This window comes from Oncorhynchus tshawytscha, linkage group LG20, assembly GCF_018296145.1.
Source record: "Oncorhynchus tshawytscha isolate Ot180627B linkage group LG20, Otsh_v2.0, whole genome shotgun sequence".
In the NCBI taxonomy this organism is placed as follows: domain Eukaryota; kingdom Metazoa; phylum Chordata; class Actinopteri; order Salmoniformes; family Salmonidae; genus Oncorhynchus; species Oncorhynchus tshawytscha.
Genome location: NC_056448.1, coordinates 13,400,267 through 13,420,206, shown reverse-complemented (window position 1 = coordinate 13,420,206; position 19,940 = coordinate 13,400,267). Strand labels below are relative to the sequence as shown.

General features: G+C 39.2%; 2 protein-coding genes across 3 annotated transcripts; one reads left to right on the top strand and one right to left on the bottom strand.

The window, feature by feature from the left end:
* Positions 1–43: 43 nt before the first annotated feature.
* On the top strand, positions 44–8,988 carry LOC112219442 (transmembrane protein 120B). 2 transcript variants are annotated; one of them, XM_024380686.1, is made up of 12 exons: positions 44–197; positions 1,074–1,192; positions 1,315–1,431; positions 1,526–1,585; positions 1,680–1,775; positions 1,868–1,957; positions 2,081–2,146; positions 2,308–2,369; positions 2,512–2,604; positions 5,846–5,910; positions 6,233–6,301; positions 6,700–8,988. In XM_024380686.1, the coding sequence occupies exons 1-12, from the start codon at positions 135–137 to the stop codon at positions 6,814–6,816; spliced, it is 1,017 nt and encodes a 338-aa protein (XP_024236454.1). In that variant the 5' UTR covers positions 44–134; the 3' UTR covers positions 6,817–8,988. The 2 variants fall into 2 exon arrangements, with proteins under 2 accessions (XP_024236454.1, XP_024236455.1); XM_024380687.2 differs by lacking the exon at positions 1,315–1,431.
* A 3,921-nt stretch (positions 8,989–12,909) lies between these two features.
* Positions 12,910–17,284, bottom strand: rhof (ras homolog family member F). The gene is made up of 5 exons (XM_024380696.2): positions 16,766–17,284; positions 15,956–16,043; positions 14,533–14,642; positions 13,742–13,876; positions 12,910–13,523 (listed from the first exon to the last, which is right to left on the bottom strand). The coding sequence occupies exons 1-5, from the start codon at positions 16,898–16,900 to the stop codon at positions 13,359–13,361; spliced, it is 633 nt and encodes a 210-aa protein (XP_024236464.1). The 5' UTR covers positions 16,901–17,284; the 3' UTR covers positions 12,910–13,358.
* Positions 17,285–19,940: the final 2,656 nt, after the last annotated feature.

The following is a 19,940-nucleotide window of genomic DNA, read 5'->3' as shown; positions in this document are numbered from 1 at the left end:
AAATGTACATTTTTTCAGTAGTAGGCGGTCGGACGCATGCGCTCTAAATGAAATAAGAAAATAATCGTGGACAGCTGTACTGGCGGTTGGAGGTTCTGTACAGTGGGAGTCGGCGAGTGCCGCTTACTGACACAATGTCACTGCAAAGGTGTCAAACTGAATGGGGAGAAATTGACCAAGAATATCAACAGTTACAGGTAGGCCTATGTGAAGCCAGTTTGATAACTAGCGAGGTGCGTGGCATGACGTGGACTATCGCCAGTTCAGAAAGAGAGGTTGGAGGATGATAACTGATATAACGTTACTATTGTCAGCTCAGCTAGCTTTCTAGCTAGTTTAGCTAACCCAGCCAACATGGCTAGAAGCTAGCTAGCATACTAACTTGATAAAGGGTATTTTTGTACACAACATCAGGTATTTTTGTACACTATGTTGTATTTAGGAACTTTCCAATATAACTCATTCGTATACTGCGGTATCTGCTAGTCAGATTTACTTAAAGTGGTACAGCTAGCTTTTAATATCCGCACATTTGAAACAATGAACAGGCGAATGTTAGCTAACGTTAATTATCTAGCAATAATAACGTTCGCCTGTTAAAGTGCTTATAACCAGCAAGCTAGCTAGCCAACTCCGATTAATAACAATGATTAGGTAACGTTAGTTGTGTTTTAAGTGAAATCCACCAAGTTTTCACTTCGGCGCAGTTAAATCCGTCAACCAATGCGGATAAGTAGCAAATAAATGTCACTTAACTCCGGGTGTAGTCGTGTCTTCCTCCCCGCTTAACGTTATTTCCTTCTTAATTGCTATCATTTGAAACGACTGGATAGGTTTCAATTATATTTTAATATTGCCTTCCATCCACCTGTCATATACTGCTAGATCAGGGACCATAGAGAGAGGAAAGATAGAAAGTAAGCCACTGAGACAGCCTCAAACTGCAAGAATAAGAGGGGATCTGTCCTAGACCTTCACAGCTTGTCTAAATTTGGACTTTGAAAATAATTATTCAACATATTTGAGTACTGGTGAGCAATGTGCAGTCATTTGCGTTCCATTCTTATTTCTAGGAAACTCACAAAGTGTACAGACAGAAGCTCGATGAGCTCACCAACCTCCAGGCAACATGCAGCAGTGCCATTAGTAAACAGAGGAAGGGTCTAAAAGACCTCCGGCACAGTCTGCGCAAGTAAGTAGCCTATTATTAGTGCTTGCAGTTATTGACAAAGAATGGTCCATCCAGTCTTGTTTTCCTGTACCAAAGGTCCTCATAATTAGGACCTGAGCATTTAGTGTGTTGTTCTCCTACAGATGTACAAAAACAAGCGATGAGAAAGAAACAGAACTGATCAAAGACATCCAAATGCAAATTAAAGACAAAGAACATTTCTTCTTTGATATGGAAGCCTATTTGCCAAAGAAGAATGGGTCAGTGTATTTGAGGACATGGTTATTTTTTGGTTGGTTACAGATTTGATGCAGTTTGTCATTAGAGGGTGTAAAAGTATGTGTCTCTTTTCAGATTGTACTTAAATTTGGTCCTTGGCAATGTGAATGTCACACTCCTCAGCAACCAGGCTAAGTAAGTGTTGCTTCAGCTTTAACAAAATATCTGTATTCAGTCATCTGTTTGGTTGCTGCATCTGATTCCTTGTTGCATCTTTTCGCACGAGCAGATTTGCCTACAAAGATGAATATGAGAAGTTCAAGCTTTGCATGACAATAATCTTGATGTTTGCTGCCATAACCTGTCTCTTCTTGTTCAATTACCGGTGAGTTGGTTATATTATACATTTTGATGTTTCCTCGTAGCATCTTTTAATGTTTCGTTAAAGCAAGGTAGTTGTAAATGTCTTTGTTTCAGTGTCACAGATGAAATCTTCAACTTCTTGCTGGTTTGGTACTATTGCACTTTGACCATAAGGGAAAGCATCCTCATGAGCAATGGGTCCCGGTGAGCTACTAAGCTTTTTATGTGACTGAATTATTTATTTACTCCGTGAGATTCAAATAATAGACTAGCATGTCGACCTAGTTCTGCTTCTTTATTCTAATTCCACTCAATGTGTCCTTTCAGGATCAAAGGGTGGTGGGTCTCCCATCATTACGTCTCTACCTTCCTATCAGGTGTAATGCTTACCTGGTAAGTCCTTTTTTATTTATTTTCAACTTTGAACACTTTCATTAATTGCTGTCGGTCAAAATCGATTGGCAGTTATCATCAAAGGTTGCTTGATGAGCAGTTTGATTGATAAATGTTATTTGATTGCCTGTATTGATTGGTTCCTCTGTTTCTTCTCAAAGGCCAGAGGGGTCCATGTATCAGATGTTCAGAAGTCAATTCCTTGCCTTCTCCATATATCAGAGTAAGCATCTACTTTCTCATTTTATCTTCAAACGAGTTTTTTGAAAACAAGTCGCACAATATAAGTCCATGTCATTACTCATATATGATTGATTGTAAAATTATTTGATTAATTTGTTGAAATTCATCCCTGTGTTTTTCAGGCTTTGTGCAGTTTCTTCAATATTACTATCAAAGTGGCTGCTTATACAGGTTACGAGCTTTGGGGGAAAGAAATCAGTTGGACCTCACAGTGGGTAAGATGAGTTCCTTTTCAGTTAAGACAGTTTCTAAGGCTTGCTTATTTTGTTATGACTTGGGAAAGCTTTTGAACCATTAAGTCACAACCAAAATTATTGGCACCCTTGATTAAAAAAAAAGTTTTTTAAAGGCTGTATAAAATAAATAATACATACTGAGCCATATTGTATGCAAAAAAAAAATAGAACATTGTGTTTGCATTTGTTGGATGACTCTTTGGCCACGCACACCACGCGCATATACAGAAAAAAAATCCATACCTACTGTAAAATATAGCGGGGGGGGGGGTTGCTTTATTAAACTGTCGCCAGTTCAAATAAACCCTATTCCTTGGCCAGAGTGTCCAGTGTGCGCTCAAACGCTTCAAGAGCAAAACGCTCAGAATTTATGAACGGACAATCTGACAACGCTCTGAATATACGAATGCCCAGGGCACTCCAGCGTGAATTTACGAATGCATCAGAATAATCTGGAAATATTCTCAATGGAGGAATGGTCTCTTAAAATCCCTTCCAATGTGGTCTCCAATCTCATAAAACATTTTAGAAAAAGGCTCTGTGCCGTTATCCTCGCAAAGGGAAGGTGCAGGAGTATTGAAAACACGGGTGCCAATAATTCTGACCCCTATCTTTTTGAGAATAGTTTTTTATCACTTATTAAATAAAATATTTCTCTCTGAGCAATTGTATAAAATGATATAATTTTTGCATACAATATCTCATTACTTTTTAGTCTTTTTCTCTCTCTCATCTTGATCAAGGGTGCCAGTAATTTCAGTCATGCCTGTAAATCAAATAACATTTTATTGGTCACCAACACATGGTTAGCAGATGTTATTGCGAGTGTAGCGAAATGCTTGTGCTTCTAGTTCTGACTGCAGTAATATCTAACAGTACTCTAATAATTCCACAACAACTACCTAATACACACAAATCTAAGTAAAGGGATGGAATAAGAATATATGGATGAGCGATGAGCGGGCACAAGCAAGATGGTATAGAATACACATGCATACGAGAAGAGTAATGCAAGACATTATTAAAGTGACTAGTGATCCATTTATTGAAGTGGCCAATGATTTAATGTCTGTATGTTGGCAGCAGCCTCTGTGTTAGTGATGGTTGTTTATTAGTATGATGGCCTTGAAAGAAGCTGTCTCTCGGTCCCAGCTTTGATGCACCTCGCCTTCTGGATGGTAGCGGGGTGAACATGCAGTGGGTCGGGTGGTTGTTGTCCTTGATCTTTTTGGCCTTCCTATGACACCGGGTGCTGTAGGTGGCATGGAGGGCAGGTAGTTTGCCCCCGTGTGATGCATTATGCAGACCACACCACCCTCTGGAGAGCTTTGCGTTTGTGCGCGGTGCAGTTGCCGTACCAGGCGGTGATACAGCCCGACAGGATGCTCTTAATTGTGCATCTGTCAAAGTTTTAGGTGTTAAGACAAATTTATTTAGCCTCCTGAGGTTGAAGAGGCGCTGTTGCGCTTTCACCACACTCTCTGTGTGAGTGGACCATTTCTGTTTGTCTGTGATGTGTACGCCGAGGAACTTGAAGATTTCCACCTTCTCCACTGCTGCCCATTTCGCTGTGGATAGGGGGGTGCACCCTCTGCTGTTTCCTGAAGTCCACGATCATCTCCTTTGTTTTGTTGACGTTGAGTGCGAGGTTATTTTCCTGATACCACACTCAGTGCCCTCACCTCCTTCCTTTAGGCTGTCTCGTCATTGTTGGTAATCAAGCCCACTACTGAAGTGTTGTCTGCAAACTTGATGATTGAGTTGGAGGCGTGCATGTCCACGCAGTCATGGGTGAACAGGGAGTACAGGAGGAGGCTGAGCACACACCCTTGTGAGGCCCCAGTGTTGAGGATCAGCGAAGAGGTGTTACCTACCTTCACCACCTGGGGGCAGCCTGTCAGGAAGTCCAGGACCCAATTGCACAGGGCGGGGTTGAGACCCAGGCCCTCAAGCTTAATGATGAGCTTGGAGTGTACTATGGTGTTGAATGCTGAGCTGTAGTCAATGAACAGCATTCTTACATAGGTATTCCTCTTGTCCAGATGGGATAGGGCAGTGTGATGGGGATTGCGTCATCTGTGGACCTATTGGGGGTGGTAAGCAAATTGAAGTGGGTCTAGGGTGGCAGCTAAGGTGGAGGTGAGTCTCCCAAAGCACTTCATGATGACAGAAGTGAGTGCTACTGGGCGATAGTCATTTAGTTCTGTTTCCTTTGTGTTCTTGGGTACAGGAACAATGGTGGCCATCTTGAAGCATGTGGGGACAGCAGACTGGGATGGGGAGATTGAATATGTTTGTAAACACACCAGTCAGCTGGTCTGCACGTGCTCTGAGGACGCGGCTAGGGATGCCGTCTTGGCCGGCAGCCTATTGAGTGTTAACACGTTTAAATGTCTTACTCGTGTCGGCCATGTTGAGGGAGAGCCTGCAGTCCTTGGTAGTGGGCTGCATCGGTGGCGCAGTATTATCCTCAAAGCAGGCAAAGAAGGTGTTTAGTTTGTCTGGAAGCAAGACGTGGCTGGTTTTCTTTTTGTAGTCTGTGATTGCCTGTAGACCCTGCCACATACGTCTCGTGTCTGAGCCGTTGAATTGCGACTCCACTTTGTCCCTATACCGACATTTCTCTTGTTTGATTGCCTTGCGGTGGGAATAATTACACTTTGTATTCCGCTATATTCCCTGTACAAGACATTTGTATGTGTTTTAATAGTTCTTACAAAGAAGTGGGCCACAAGCAACCCCATGACTGGAAAAAATGGGACAAAGGTGATGTTTTAACCTTGAGCAAGTCTCTACTGTGATGTAGTGATGTCCCAGTTGTCGGAATGCCCTGCATGAGTTCACACACATCCTCCACACATCCTCTTTTAATCAAAGTTTACATTTCTACTGCTCAAAATTCCAATTATGATAGACTGTAGCAAAATATATTTAGTGAAATCTTGCTGACCAGAGGGAGCTAATGGACAAAATTTTGCAATCAGTTTGCAGCTGCCCTTTGAACATAACCTTTATCCTCTTGACCAATACTTTGTCCCTCTTGTTTAGCTGTTTTTGATATAGCTTACTTTACTCTACCATGTGTTTTAGTCTAATGATTAACCTGTACTCCTGACAAAGCCAGTTGAACTGGATGTAAACATACTGTCTTTCGGGAAGGTTATGCATTATTCAATGTTCTGGATTTTCCACCAATTTATTAATTGTTTCTGTTTTGCAGAGGGGTTCCAGTCATGGATGTGGCGAGGGCTCACCTTCCTCTTGCCATTCCTCTTCTTCGGACATGTAAGTCTAACACAACTGTACTAAAATGGTTATCCAGGGATGAGGTCTGAGTGTGTGCCAGCTTGTTTCACACAGACTAGGATGAGGCGTTATGGGGGAAGAGTGTGGAGTGGGGAGACTTGAAGAAGTTAAAAGATGGTATTGCAAAATCTGTCACACTTGTAAAATAAGTGTTGCCCAACATGATTGCAAAGCTTACATTTTGTTCCTTATTTCAGCTGTTTATACTTTTACATGTACACACGCCAGCTGCCATGCTTGTGTTCTTGAATAAGGTTTCAGGTCTTAGATTGAACTTTTCTCTCTCCAATCCCATTCACAGTTCTGGCAGCTGTACAATGCTTTGACCCTGTTTCGGTTGGCAGGACATAAAGACTGTAAAGAGTGGCAGGTAAGGACAGAAATACTACCATCCAATCTCTGTAAAATCCCTTGTTTTCATATAGAATACAGTACAACATGCCGCTACATCCACCCCTGTCTCGTTACAAGACTACTCTCTATTCAGTCACTGGCCACATCATCATGATGATGCAAAATGCATCCATTTTGTGTCATCATGAAGTAGCTGGTGACACTTTGCTTTTTAAAAGCCCAATATCTTAACTACACTACTGACATGCCACATTTTTGGAACTGTCTATTAAAATAAAAATCATTTTAAGAATGACACCTGTGATGTCATTGTACTAGATGTCCTCAATGGAAGGTTTAACTTCCAGTGTCAGTAGTCTTGTAAAGATTTTCAGCATAAATGTGATTTCTTTAATGCCTTTTTGTGTATTTCAGGTATTTATGTTGGCACTGACATTTCTTGTCCTATTCCTGGGGAATTTTCTTACCACATTGAAAGTTGTTCGCCAAAAAGTCCAGGAAAACCCAGAGAAGGTGCAAAAGCAAGAGTGACTACAAGTCTGACTACAGCTCAGACTCCCAAGTGGCCAGTGACCATGAAACAAAATGGCACTTTGAAACGCACAAATCGATGGGAATATGGACTGCAGGGGGTTTTTGCCAGGAAAAGACAGAGTGAAGAGAACGATGTGTCTCAGCCTTGATGACAGCTGCAACATTAACCAATAACCTTGGCTGAATGTGCTTTTGTTTCCAATAGTTTGTCGTTGTCCTTGCTACACATGCAATCACAACACAGAGCGGCCTTCTTCTGGCAGATGAACCACTGCGATCCTGGACCATTTGAGGCTTGATCCTGTAGATTTAGAGTAATTGGACAGACTTATTCATTATGGTGTGGATGTATTTAGGACAGAGCATGAACTACATGTACAGAGATCCACTCTAAACTATATGCAACTAAACAAAGACGGGTAGCATTAGGTCATGAGAAGAGGTTAGATTTACCTACAAAGTATATGTACTGTCAATACTTCACACAGCTGTTTTCGGTATGGAATATTTGAATACATGCATGGCACAGCAATTTTCACTGTTCGCAACAACAAGTGTCTCGTTTTGATATATTCTTCAGTAAAGATGCATTGAACTATACAATTCTTCCGGTGTGCTGTTTGAAAGTAAACATGTTTCTTTTCTCTGGATATTGACATGTTGATGCGGGTACATCTTATATAAAGAACTAAAGCCTGCTTTTTATTTTAGCAATGTACCAGCCAGGACTTGTTAACTGATCATAGACATTTACAAACTTTAACAGCAGCCATTTACTACCATTGTTTGGGTTGATTTGGCAACCATAAATTACAGCTGTTCTATTTTTAAATAATACTATTTTAAATAATGAATATACTAATACATGTCAAGGTTTTAGAATACAAGGATTTTCTTTCCCTTCTGCAATGCACCTTGTTAACCTGAGTTCCTGATGTCTTAACTTCAGTGGGTTCAGAATTAAGACAAATCCATTTTTAAATCATTCCTGTAATCTAGTTCAAAATTATAACCCTTTCAATGAATGATTATTTGAGTCCTGTCCAATTCAGGCTGTGCTGGTTGTTTTGAGTTCACCTTTGTCACAGTATGCTGTGTCTACTTTAAACAATTGCTGCTATGAGCACTGGTACTTTGAGCAAATGATTGGGAATAATGTCTTCAGTACAAATGTGCTGGCGTGATCAAATTCTATAACTCTGCTGACATACCGTATGTATTGTAATGCATCAACTCTGAACTAAGGCAAAATCTCATGAGCTTGTGTATCCCTTTTCAGTGTCCTTTAATTTTGAACTGTAGTATTAGATCTGAACAACTTGGTACTTAGTGACAGCGCTCTAATGCCTTCTCTCCCTGTAGCCTGTCACAATTACTTGATTTTTGTTCCATTTGGAATCGATTGTTTTGTTATTGAGGAAATCTAAGGTCTTGGATATTAGTCTTGATTCCGTAAAGAAGAAGAAGAAATCCATTCTACGCTTGAAGGGAGCCACTCTTTTTGTTATACTTGTCGGCAAAAGCCTGTTACTGACCATTAGTCCAAAATGTTACATTCTGTTTGTAACATCAAAACTGCCGCAATGCACTACACAACAGCACCTATTTCCTCATATGTTGTGGTATTGGTTTCATGTCATGGCTTGTCCCATCATAAGACTGTACCTTGTGCCTAAACGTATCACTGTAACAAGAGAGTGATTTCATTGATTCTGTCTCTGATTACAGGATGTTATCTGAGAGGCATTTATTTACATTGATATAAGGCCCTGTGTTTTGGAACTAGCAAATATTAATTGATAAGTCTTGTAACAAATGTATTTGCTTAGCAAAGAAATATATACATCAGCTTTCACATTTTATTCAGTTGCCTATCTACAGTACTACTGTAGGACATTGCTATGTCAGTGTTTTTTCATAGCAACCACCACTAGTGGGCACTGTCATTAAACTTTAGAAAACTGCAATAGATATTTGTCCAGACTCCAGCTCTGAAAGGAACTGATGTCTATCAGCTTTCAACCACAATAGTAAATAGTTGTAAATTGTCCTGGCAATGTAAAAGGTGCAGTCTACTTATCATCCTCTGCAGAAAGGGTAAGTCGCTTACATGAACATGTGTAATGGCAGTGGTGTAAAGTACTCTAGTAAAAATACTTTAAAGTACGACTTAAGTAGTTTTTTTTTGAGTATCTCTACTTTACCATTTATGTTTGACTACTTCTACTCCACTACATTATGAAAGAAAATAATGTAATTGTTCCGACATCCAAAGTACTTGTTACATTTCAAATGCTTAGCAGGACAGGAAAATGTTCAAATTCACACTTATCAAGTGTAGGCCGTCATTGTAAATCAGAATGTGTTCTTAACTGACTTGCCTATTTAAATGTTTGTTTTTCTTTAAAAATACCCCTGGTCATCCCCACTGCCTCTGATCTGGTGGGCTCACTGAACATATGTTTTGTTTGTAAATTGTCTTAGCCAGGGGCACACTCCAACACTATCTTTTAAATAAAAAAGAAAACCATGCTATCTGGTTTGATTATTTATTACAAGGAATGTGAAGTGATTTATACTTTTATTTTTGATACTTACAGTACCAGTCAAAAGTTTGGACATCTACTCATTAAGGTTTTTCTTTTTACTCTTTTCTACATTGTAGAATAATAGTGAAGACATCAAAACTATGAAATAACAGATGGAATCATGTAGTAACCCAAAAAATTTTTTTTTAAATCTAAATATATTTTATATTAGAGATTCTTCAAATTAGTCACCCTTTGCCTTGACAGCTTTGCACACTCTTGGCATTCTCTCAACCAACTTTGAGGTAGTTACCTGGAATGCATTTCAATTAACAGGTGTGACATTTTTGGAATTTCTTTCCTTAATGCGTTTGAGCCAATCAGTTGTGTTGTGACAAGGTAGGTGGAGGTATACAGAAGATAGCCCTATTTGGTAAAAGACCAAGTCCATATTATGGCAAGAACAGCTCAAATAAGCAATGAGAAACGACAGTCCATCATTACTGTTGGAAAAGCATTCCAGGTAAAGCTAGTTGAGAGAATGCCAAGAGTGTACAAAGCTGTCATCAAGGCAAAGGGTGGCACCTTTGAAGATTCGAAAATGTATTTTGGTTTTGTTTAACACTTTTTTTGGTTACTACATAATTCCATGTGTTACTTCATAGTTTTGATGTCTTCACTATTGTTCTACAATGTAGAAATAGTACAAATATAGAAAAAAAACATACATTTTTGACTGGTACTGTAAATATATTTAAAAACAAATGCTTTTAGACTAACTCAAGTAGTATTTTACTGGGTGACTTCCATTTTTACTTGAGTCATTTTCTGTTCGGGTATTTTTTACTTTTACTCAAGTATGACAACTGGGTACTTCTTCCACCACTGTGTAATGGGCAAACTATTCCTTGAGTGGGTATTTATTTATAGACGACTTCGTGAAACAAATCTTGCCAGGTGATAAAGTGATCAGTAGAACCAAGCTCTTCCTAGAAATTGAATTGCTAAAGAAAATGACGTTCAACCTCAAGTTTAAATGTTAAGTCCCCTATTTAGGGGACTATGAGCAAGTTCTTGGACCGGTTCTGACTGACGTGTGTGTACGGGCGCTCTGAACTGCGCAACATGTACAGGCAGAATTGACGTGTTCATGTAAGCCAATGATGAGATCATAGAGATCCTATTAAATTCAAATTCTATGGCTGAGATGCAGTAGGTGTAATCTGACACCTCATTTGCATAGAGAGCACACGTCACATTTTCTGGCCTATCCAGACAAGGGATCGATTTCCTCTGCCTGTGAACCTTGCAGCGCAGCTCTGAATATGGCATATGAGATGGGAAAGCAACTGCGGCAAAAGCAATCTTGCTGTGATGTTCTCAGATGGATTTAGAGACCAACATGAAAAAACGTAGAATTCAAACAAGAGCACTTTTTCTTGGTCACAGGGGGACTAAATCACTTTGTGCTTAAAGCTGAAGTTGTAACGAGTTAGCAGGCATTTGAATGGCGTCTCTGGCAGAAATGGTACCAATTTTGTACTGCCACTAAGTACAGTCGAAGTCCGAAGTTTACATACACTTAGGTTGGAGTCATTAAAACTCATTTTTTAACCACTCCACACATTTCTTGTTAAGAAACTATAGTTTTGGCAAGTCGATTAGGACATCTACTTTGTGCATGACACAAATTATTTTTCCAAAAATTGTTTACAGACAGATTATTTCACTTATAATTCACTGTAACACAATTCCAGTGGGTCAGAAGTTTACATACACTAAGTTGACTGTGCCTTTAAACAGCTTGGAAAATTCCAGAAAATTATGTCATGGCTTTAGAAGCTTCTGATAGGCTAATTGACATCATTTGAAACAATTGGAGGTTTACCTGTGGATGTATTTTAAGGCCTACCTTCAAACTCAGTGCCTCTTTGCTTGACATCATGGGAAAATCTAAAAATCAGCCAAGTCTACAAAAAATTGTACACCTCCACAAGTCTGGTTCAATTTCCAAATGCCTGAAGGTACCACGTTCATCTGTACAAACAATACGCAAGTATAAACACCATGGGACCATGCTGCCGTCATACCGCTCAGGAAGGATATGCGTTCTGTCTCCTAGAGATGAACGTACTTTGGTGCGAAAAGTGCAAATCAATCCCAGAACAACAGCCAAGGACCTTGTGAAGATGCTGGAGGAAACAGGTACAAAAGTATCTATATCCACAGTAAAACGAGTCCTATATCGACATAACCTGAAAGGCCGCTCAGCAAGGTAGAAGCCATTGTTCCTAAACCGCCATAAAAAAAAGCCAGACTAGTTTGCAACTGCACATGGGGACAAAGATCGTACTTTTTTCAGAAATATCCTCTGGTCTGATGAAACAAAATAAAACTGTTTGGCCAAAATGACCATCGTTATGTTTGGAGGAAAAATGGGGAGGCTTGCAAGCCGAAGAACACTATCCCAACCGTGAAGCACGGGGGTGGCAGCATCATGTTGTGGGGGTGCTTTGCTGCAGGAGGGACTGGTGCACTTCACAAAATAGATGGCATCATGGGGTAGGAAAATTATGTGGATATATTGAAGCAACATCTCAGGACATCAGTCAGGAAGTTAAAGCTTGGTCACAAATGGGTCTTCCAAATGGACAATGACCCCAAGCATACTTACAAAGTTGTGGCAAAATGGCTTAAGGACAACAAAGTCAAGGTATTGCAGTGGCCATCACAAAGCCCTGACCTCAATTCTATACAAATGTTTCGGCAGAACTGAAAACGCTTGTGCGAGCAAGGAGGCCTACAAAACTGACTCAGTTACACCAGCTCTGTCAGAAGGAATGGGCCAAAATTCACCCAACTTATTGTGGGAAGCTTGTGGAAGGCTACCTGAATCAAAGTCAAACAATTTAAAGGCAATGCTACCAAATACTAATTGAGTGTATGTAAACTTCTGACCCATTGGGAATGTGATGAAAGAAATAAAAGCTGAAATAAATCATTCTCTCAACAATTATTCTGACATTTCACATTCTTACAATAAAGTGGTGATCCTAACTGAGCTAAAACAGGGATTTTTTACTAGGATTAAATGTCAGGAATGGTGAAAAACTGAGTTTAAATGTATTTGGCTAAGGTGTATGTAAACTTCTGACTTCAACTGTATGACCATATTTATTTTATATTTAGAAGGTGAAATATTATAGTAAGTTAGTAAGTTACATAGTAAGTTATAATTTGTTATTATATTTAGAAAGCATATCAACCATTTCCAGCCCTATTCTTCCACTTTTGTTGAATAGGGGAAAAATCATATTTCTATCATATTTGTACTGTGTACATGAGCTTGTGTCCTCAAAAGTGATTACAACTCAGCAATTTCTAACTATTTTTACCAGAAAGGTGAGATTTGAATCTTTCTGGCAGTATAAGCACTACTTGGTATTGTTTATGGCCTTCTCATGACAAATAATTACTTTTGCTATGTCTATTCAGGCAGAAATCTACATTTTGATATTACATTTAACTGGTTAAAAATAAACTAATATATCACAGACCAGCAATGGGTACAACAAATTATTTATAAAAGTAAAAATAGCAATTCAGTCACTGATAAAAAAAAAAAGGATATTTGACTCAATTCTATGGTACACAATCTCAATCTACTTTATCATATTCCCACTTATACTTTGGCCTAACGTGGAGACAAAACCACTCTGGAATCCCAGGATAGACCTTGCGCCCACAGAACTAGCAGGATTACCATCTTGACCCTAGCAGACATTAGTTCAGTGTTGAATATCATTGTCCAGATTCCAAGGGCATGAGTTGGCTGGGGATGGTGTCTCCAGACAGGCTCTTGATGAAATTGAATTAGGTTGACCCAGGATGTGGCAAGCAGTTGTTTATAATAGACAAGCAGCAGATGGTGTAGATTTGACATGTAAGACCAGGGGACAGGGTGTCCTGTTGTGTCAATTGACTTCAAGCCTCTGTCCTTTCACTAAGAGGTCACAGGACGACACAATGCCTCTTCCTCGTACGGTGTTTTGCTCTGCGGCAGGATGCCAGGGCTTTTTTAGTGGCCTCTCTGAAAATGTCCTCCACGTTTTCACGATATTTGGCTGAACACTCCAGATAAAGCTCAGCACTCATGTGCCGCCTGGTCTCCTCACCCTGTGAAACCAAACAAAGAGTATTCATTGGAAGACAGGGGAGTACTGGATCAGAATTGGAAACTGACACACAGGGCAAATCAGTTGGACTAGGATCAAACATTTGAGAAGCAATTGAAGGCCATCATCCATAATTCAAATGAAATGGTTAAAGTCAAAGCTGCACACCGTAAGTTATGTGTATAAACCCTTTCATCAGGAGGACAGGTTGATCCTCACCTGTGTGTAAGTAATGGGAGCCTGGTCCATGGCTTTGAGCCTTCTGGTACGTTCCTTATCCTTTCTCAGGTCAGTCTTACAGCCAATCAGAATGACAGGAACATCGCGACAGAAGTGGTTCACTTCTGGGTACCACTGTGTGAGTCAGCAGATCACAAAAGTTAATATAGGGGTCAGAGGTCAAGGTAGGAAGGAAGGTGGTCAAAATACCACATTGGGATTGCAAAAAACACTCCATAGACAGGTTGTTTGGTTTGGCTCTACGCCCATTGCGTCACACACCCAGGTATCGGTTCTACAAATAGGTGTGTTTTCTTTTGTGTTTACCACCCCCCTCCCTTGCTGTAGTGTTTTACGCGTAAGTCTCACTCTGACTGCATTCCCCATGTCTTTATCACACTGTTTGCATTCATGGCTCTGTATTGACATTTCCCTGTTCATTGAGGGAGGCTTCCAGCACAGTCCCAGTTTGTGCTGTGGTTGATTCACATGTAGCGAGGGGAGTCAAAAGAAAGTACACCACTATATCAAAGTCAATCATTTACAATCATTCATCAAACTAAATTCATACCTAGACATGACGTCTAACCACTGATAAGAGGTGAACTCACACAATCCTTTTCCACCTCTCTGTAGTGACTAATGTTGGGTTTGTTTAAAACACACCGGCCTGTCCAATTCACTCTATGGTGAGCTGCATTAGCGTTGGATATTGTTGGGCAGAATATGAATGTCATTGGCTGTCACTGCATAATGGAATATCGTTGATGAATCATGGTCAGTGAGCTTACTTTGATTAAGACATTTTCAAAACTGGTGGGGTTGGTTACGTCATAACAGACTAACACCAGGTTGGCATTCTGATAGGAGAGTGGCCTCAAACGATCGTAGTCATCTTGGCCTGAAAAAGGTACACAGAAATACACAATGTTAAGTGTTTGATGACATTTTTTAAAGAAAATAGAGACAATGGCAAACAAGGATCTGATCCATTGGGCTTATCCTTGCAGTCCAAGAATGAAAAATAATGGCACATTCATAAAATAACAATGTTAAAAGTATGTCAAATTAAAATGTTCCACTTTTATCTAAAAAAAGAAACTAGTATGGAACAAGTTGATACAGAACCATGCTGGGGGTGAGTTATAAAACCACATCCTGGCTTCAACTTCCATTTCCTGTAAAATAAAGTGGCTGGTGCAGGGGTGATGACTCACAGTAAACAATGTGCTGGGACGTGATACTATGTTCCAGGAACAACCTAAGTAGATCATTCTGCCACATATTAGTCAATACGTGTCATGTGCATATCTAGAGGGGAGTTGAATATCCAGTATTGATAGAGAACAAGTATAAAGTCATTTCTGAAACTAATTTCTCAGGAAGCCAAGTATCCTACGAGTCTGGATAAAAACCCAAAATCCATAACAAGGAGCTGAAAGACTAGAAATCAAGTTTGACATGATCCTAATCAAATAAAAAACTTTTCAACATAGTAAGGCATTATTTTGAAACTACTTTGCAAGTAAGTAACAATAAAACAAAGATTTTCAAATCAATATCTAGCCATTTCAGCTGATAATCTGAGGATTCGTTGACAATGTCTAGTTAAAAGTTTCAAAGACCAGTCAGATGACAAACACAGATAGAAACAGCATTTCTGTCTATAGATGAGCCTAGGCCACATCCTGTCACAACAGCTTTCTACAAAACGGCTGCTTATCAGTGCAGGAGGGAAAGGTGTAATGCTCAGTGAGATGTCGTGTCATACTCATAGTTTACCAAAAATGTTTTATTAACTACAAAGTCAGACAGTATTCTACAATAATCCATTATGACATTTCAACACAACACCTTGTTCGGGAAAAAGGAGCCAATCAGAGAAAGGCATTAGACATGTTCAGTGCTCGTCCTAGTCCAATGTTAGTTTTTACTGCTTATTCTCCAGAAAACAAGAGTATCTTTTTAAAACGGGTGGCTATATTAGTTTCTAATTGAAACCCTTTCAGAATCTCTGTTTTGAATGCATTGACGTCTGACACAATTCTATCCTTCTCTAGCTTTATGTTCCACCTAGCTGATCAAAGATCTGCTATCAGAATACCTCTGCTCAAACAGGACAGGCAAGGTGACTCCACATTCACACCCTGCATATCTGCCCACGTGCAGAAACGTAACACTCTTGTAGATATATAGATACTTAATAATACTTACCAGCTGTGTCATAGAGGTTGAGTCTAATCTCTTTCCCTCCATACTTGACTGTGGTGACATATTTCTCGAACACAGACGGAGCATACTTCTGTTAAACAGAAATGACAAAGGGAGAAAGAAATTCCGTATTTCAATCCTTTTGCATTTCCTCCATGGGCCATGGGATAATATTAAAGCACATAATTGAGACATAATAGAACCAAAACTGGATAGTGCCATAGAACACTACATGTATTCAAAATCTGTCTAGGACAATACCCTAATTATGTAACAACATTATCTTTGGAGATGGAAGCCTATATTTAGAATAGTGTTATTTTTCTGTTCTCAAATACCATGATTTTGTTAAGGAGTGTTAATGCAGTGTAAAAGGAATATATTTGCCTTCATTATTTGAAAGGTTCATGTTTATGCTGGACCTTTGGCATTACACACACTTCAGTCTGAACTTGTATAATGAACTTAACATAAATCTGCTGACCAAAATTAAATAATGGAGATGTCAATAGAATAATTGTTTTATTTGTATTAAGACATTTTAGTAAGATGAAATATTTAAACAATGTACTTTTATATTAATTTCATGATAGAGAAGTGGAGATAATCATTAGGCTACTCATAACATTTTAGTTTCACAGCCAACCTCTTGAGTTTGGCTTGGTGATGACACCGTCAACAGGGCACAAATGAATCATGACTGCATAATTCAATATATTTTTAAAGGGTGATTATCTTAATCTAAACAATAAAATTCAAGCACATTTACCTTCTTATACTCTTATATTTAAAGAGATGCCATGCTGTCCTTACCTCTGGAAAGTCTCCTTTAGCATAGACCATTAGAAGGGATGTCTTCCCACAACCCCCATCACCCACAATAACAATTTTGAGCTCTTCTCCCTTCTTAGCGGTGCCATTGCTTGTCATAGTACCTTTCTGTGTCATATCTCTTCTGTACGGTCCAACAGGTCGCCGTCAGACAGAAGTCAGGGTAATGTCAGTTCCTCCAAACTGAGTCTAAACACATGTCAGTGTTGCACGATAAGTTAATTTAAAGAAACAGAGCTTGGCTAAGTGAGAAGAATAAGTGAGTAAAAACAGGAAAGGAAGAAACAAAGTTCAGGCTCATCTTAACCAGGTCTTTCCCTCTGCTCTGCTCACCACTTCTTGTTCCTGTCCAAACACTTCTCACCCACATCAATTTGTTCACCGGAAGAGTCTCTGTGGTAAGAGCTGTCATGCAATAGTCAACAGCAGTGCTCTCTCACCTTCCCGCTCTGTAGTCATCTGGCCTGTCCCTTAACATCACTAGGTGGGGCTGAGGCTCACACAGAGGCATTGTCTATATTTAAAAAGGTGTATTGAGTGTGCTTCAGCAAAGTTCTGAGTAGTTCACTCTCCTCTGTGCCCTCCTCCTCCCTCTCAGAAGAAATCAATAATGATCAGTGGCATCTGAGAAGTATTGGTGCTATGTGATATAGAGGGCTATTATTGCAAGGACTCTGATGAAGAGTGGGGTTAGATGGGGTCAGGGATCACACAGGCCTAGTAACCTTTGACTTGATGGATCTGTGCCACCTTGAATTCTGGAGCTCTCTTATTTTACTTAGAGTTAGGGATATAACCACTATGGATGAAAAGGCTATTCTATGTCACCCTGTGTGCCTTCACTGGGCCTCTGAAATTATACTGGAAATGTGACCACTAAACCACAATAAATGTAAGTTGGCAGTTTAGTACTAAAGATACTTTTTTCTTAGTGTAAAGATGCAATTTTCTTTAAGAAATCATCATCTCTGAGATGGCTTCTTCATTTTGACAGATGTCAGTATTTTAAACCACCAACAATTTCAAAAGCGCAAAGACAACACAAGACAGACATCTTATTGATTTATATTTATTTACAATTCAAAATTATATTTCTTAAACAATTTCTTACAAAAGTAACATGATATTTTGATTAACATTTTATAAGAGAAAGTACATTTGAAAGACCATTGGGTAAACTGTTAAACATTTTTTTATGTTTAAATGCATACTTTTATGTAACTCTTTTCAACCTAGTGCTTCATTGCCACCTACAGGAATGCCACCAAAAGGGATATTTCATTTTGGCTTCTGACAGGCAGTATGTGTGTGAAAAACAATAAGGAGAGATATATTTGGTTTAGATAGCATACAGTTTGTGGCAAAATAAATAGACCCAAAGAAAAATAAAGGCAATTTCAATATACACACAATATCTACATTTGTATCAGTGGATTTTGTCATGTTTTTCTAATCTAAATTGTGGGATTTATGTGAAGTGATGTTATATGAATAATAACGTTGGCTATATTCTGTTATTATTGCACCAATAACAGTTAATCAATTTCTCTTAAGATTTATTTCAGCCCTTTGGAGAACAGGCAGCTGCCCTTTTGAAGGGCTAGGCCTATAAACACTCCTATGCTCTCAAGCGGTCATGGAGCAGGGAAAAGACTATTCAGAAAAGAGAGTGAACGCATATGAATAATGTAGGCCCTATGTTTAAACACATGCATAAACATTCAATAACCGCATTAAATTGGAGTAAAATATAGTTTTGACTAGCGGTACTAAAATGGCCGCTCTCTCTCTTCTGTCCATTTCGTACTGTGCGCAAATGGTGACGCTGGAGTCGAGGCCAAACTCGAGGAAATCTTGACAGAGTCCACATAATGTATTCGCCTCCAACACTATCCAAATCAAAACGATCCATGGGATTCATTTTGATTTGGATAGTGTTGTAGGCGAATACATTTTTAAAGCAACATTTGTGTTTAAATCTTACGATTATATCTTTATTTTCCTGTGACATAGGCCTACTGAATTAACACAATTTATGAGCTAAAATACCATCGTGCACGCAACATAAATCAACGGGAGTAGCCCAATTTGATCATTGTAAAACCCTCCTCCCTATAATCGATTATATTTCTGTGGGACTGCAATCCAGATTAGAATGGTCAAAATGTGATTCGAAAAATTGACGTGTTGAATGTATAGTCTATGTTAAACGTTTATAACGGTAAATATACATTTTGTAACTTTTAACAGTGTTTAGTCATTTGGCAAATTATCTAAATTACCCTGGGTCTATTTATTTTGAAGACAATTTTATTTTGTCTATAGGCTCCAGGCGATGAATGCTGGTGGAATACATTTAAATGTATTATTCTAAATGAAATGCAAAAAAATGGTGCAGTAACCTGTGTCCAGCTCTCCAAATACATTCCAAAACATTTTATACAACTATCGAAAGCAACATTATCCCCAAAATATATAAACATGAATTGAGTTAAGCTATCATTTTAACTATTAACAGATTGCCATAAAGGCCTAAATAGATAGCCATCTTGCCTGCATAGAACAGCTTGACGTGCAACGGTCCGAGTATTAGGCTCTGTATTTACGAACGTGCAAAGAGAAATAGTGTAGCCTACTGTACTGCGAGCAGTCGTTGGTCTTCTGCTCAAGAGGCCCATTCCCTTCCCCCCCTGGGTGTGCTTTTGTGTTCCTTCTATGCTTACGTAATGCTAACATTGCACAAAACAGCTGTCCGGTTTTGCCATACAAAGAACTTTACTATGATTCAGTCGGATTTTTAATAGAGGTCCGCCGGTCATAGAAAGACATTTAGCCAAAAATAATTAATTTTTTACATTTTACCTTCTACTCTAGTTGCTTCTATAATAGTAAAAAACACGCCCTGCAATAATTTGAGCACTGAGGAACGAATGGAATGGTCTGCATGGTTATATTCTATATGTTATATTCTCTACGAGAAAGGCCCATCAATTGCTGGTATCTGGTATGCCCAACGCATCAATTTTGTTTTCAGAGGGTGTAAACACGTCGTTGGATGGCTGGTTTAGACTAGTTTAGCCTCGTGACCTTATGGTTCGAAGATCCTTTTAACCTTGGCCAATTACGCAGCAATTGTGCATTGGGTATTGAACCCTTC

What these genes read in the sequence shown, in the direction of transcription:
- LOC112219442 (XM_024380686.1), top strand. Translation starts at nt 135, where the DNA reads ATGTCACTGCAAAGGTGTCAAACTGAATGGGGAGAAATTGACCAAGAA. An exon ending in CTCCGGCACAGTCTGCGCAA is followed by an intron (nt 1,193 to 1,314) that starts GTAAGTAGCCTA and finishes GTTCTCCTACAG; the next exon opens with ATGTACAAAAACAAGCGATG. An exon ending in TCAGGTGTAATGCTTACCTG is followed by an intron (nt 2,147 to 2,307) that starts GTAAGTCCTTTT and finishes TTCTTCTCAAAG; the next exon opens with GCCAGAGGGGTCCATGTATC.
- rhof (XM_024380696.2), bottom strand. Translation starts at nt 16,900, where the DNA reads ATGACACAGAAAGGTACTATGACAAGCAATGGCACCGCTAAGAAGGGA. An exon ending in TTGAAAATGTCTTAATCAAA is followed by an intron (nt 13,877 to 14,532) that starts GTAAGCTCACTG and finishes TGACTCACACAG; the next exon opens with TGGTACCCAGAAGTGAACCA. An exon ending in CTCCCATTACTTACACACAG is followed by an intron (nt 13,524 to 13,741) that starts GTGAGGATCAAC and finishes TTGGTTTCACAG; the next exon opens with GGTGAGGAGACCAGGCGGCA.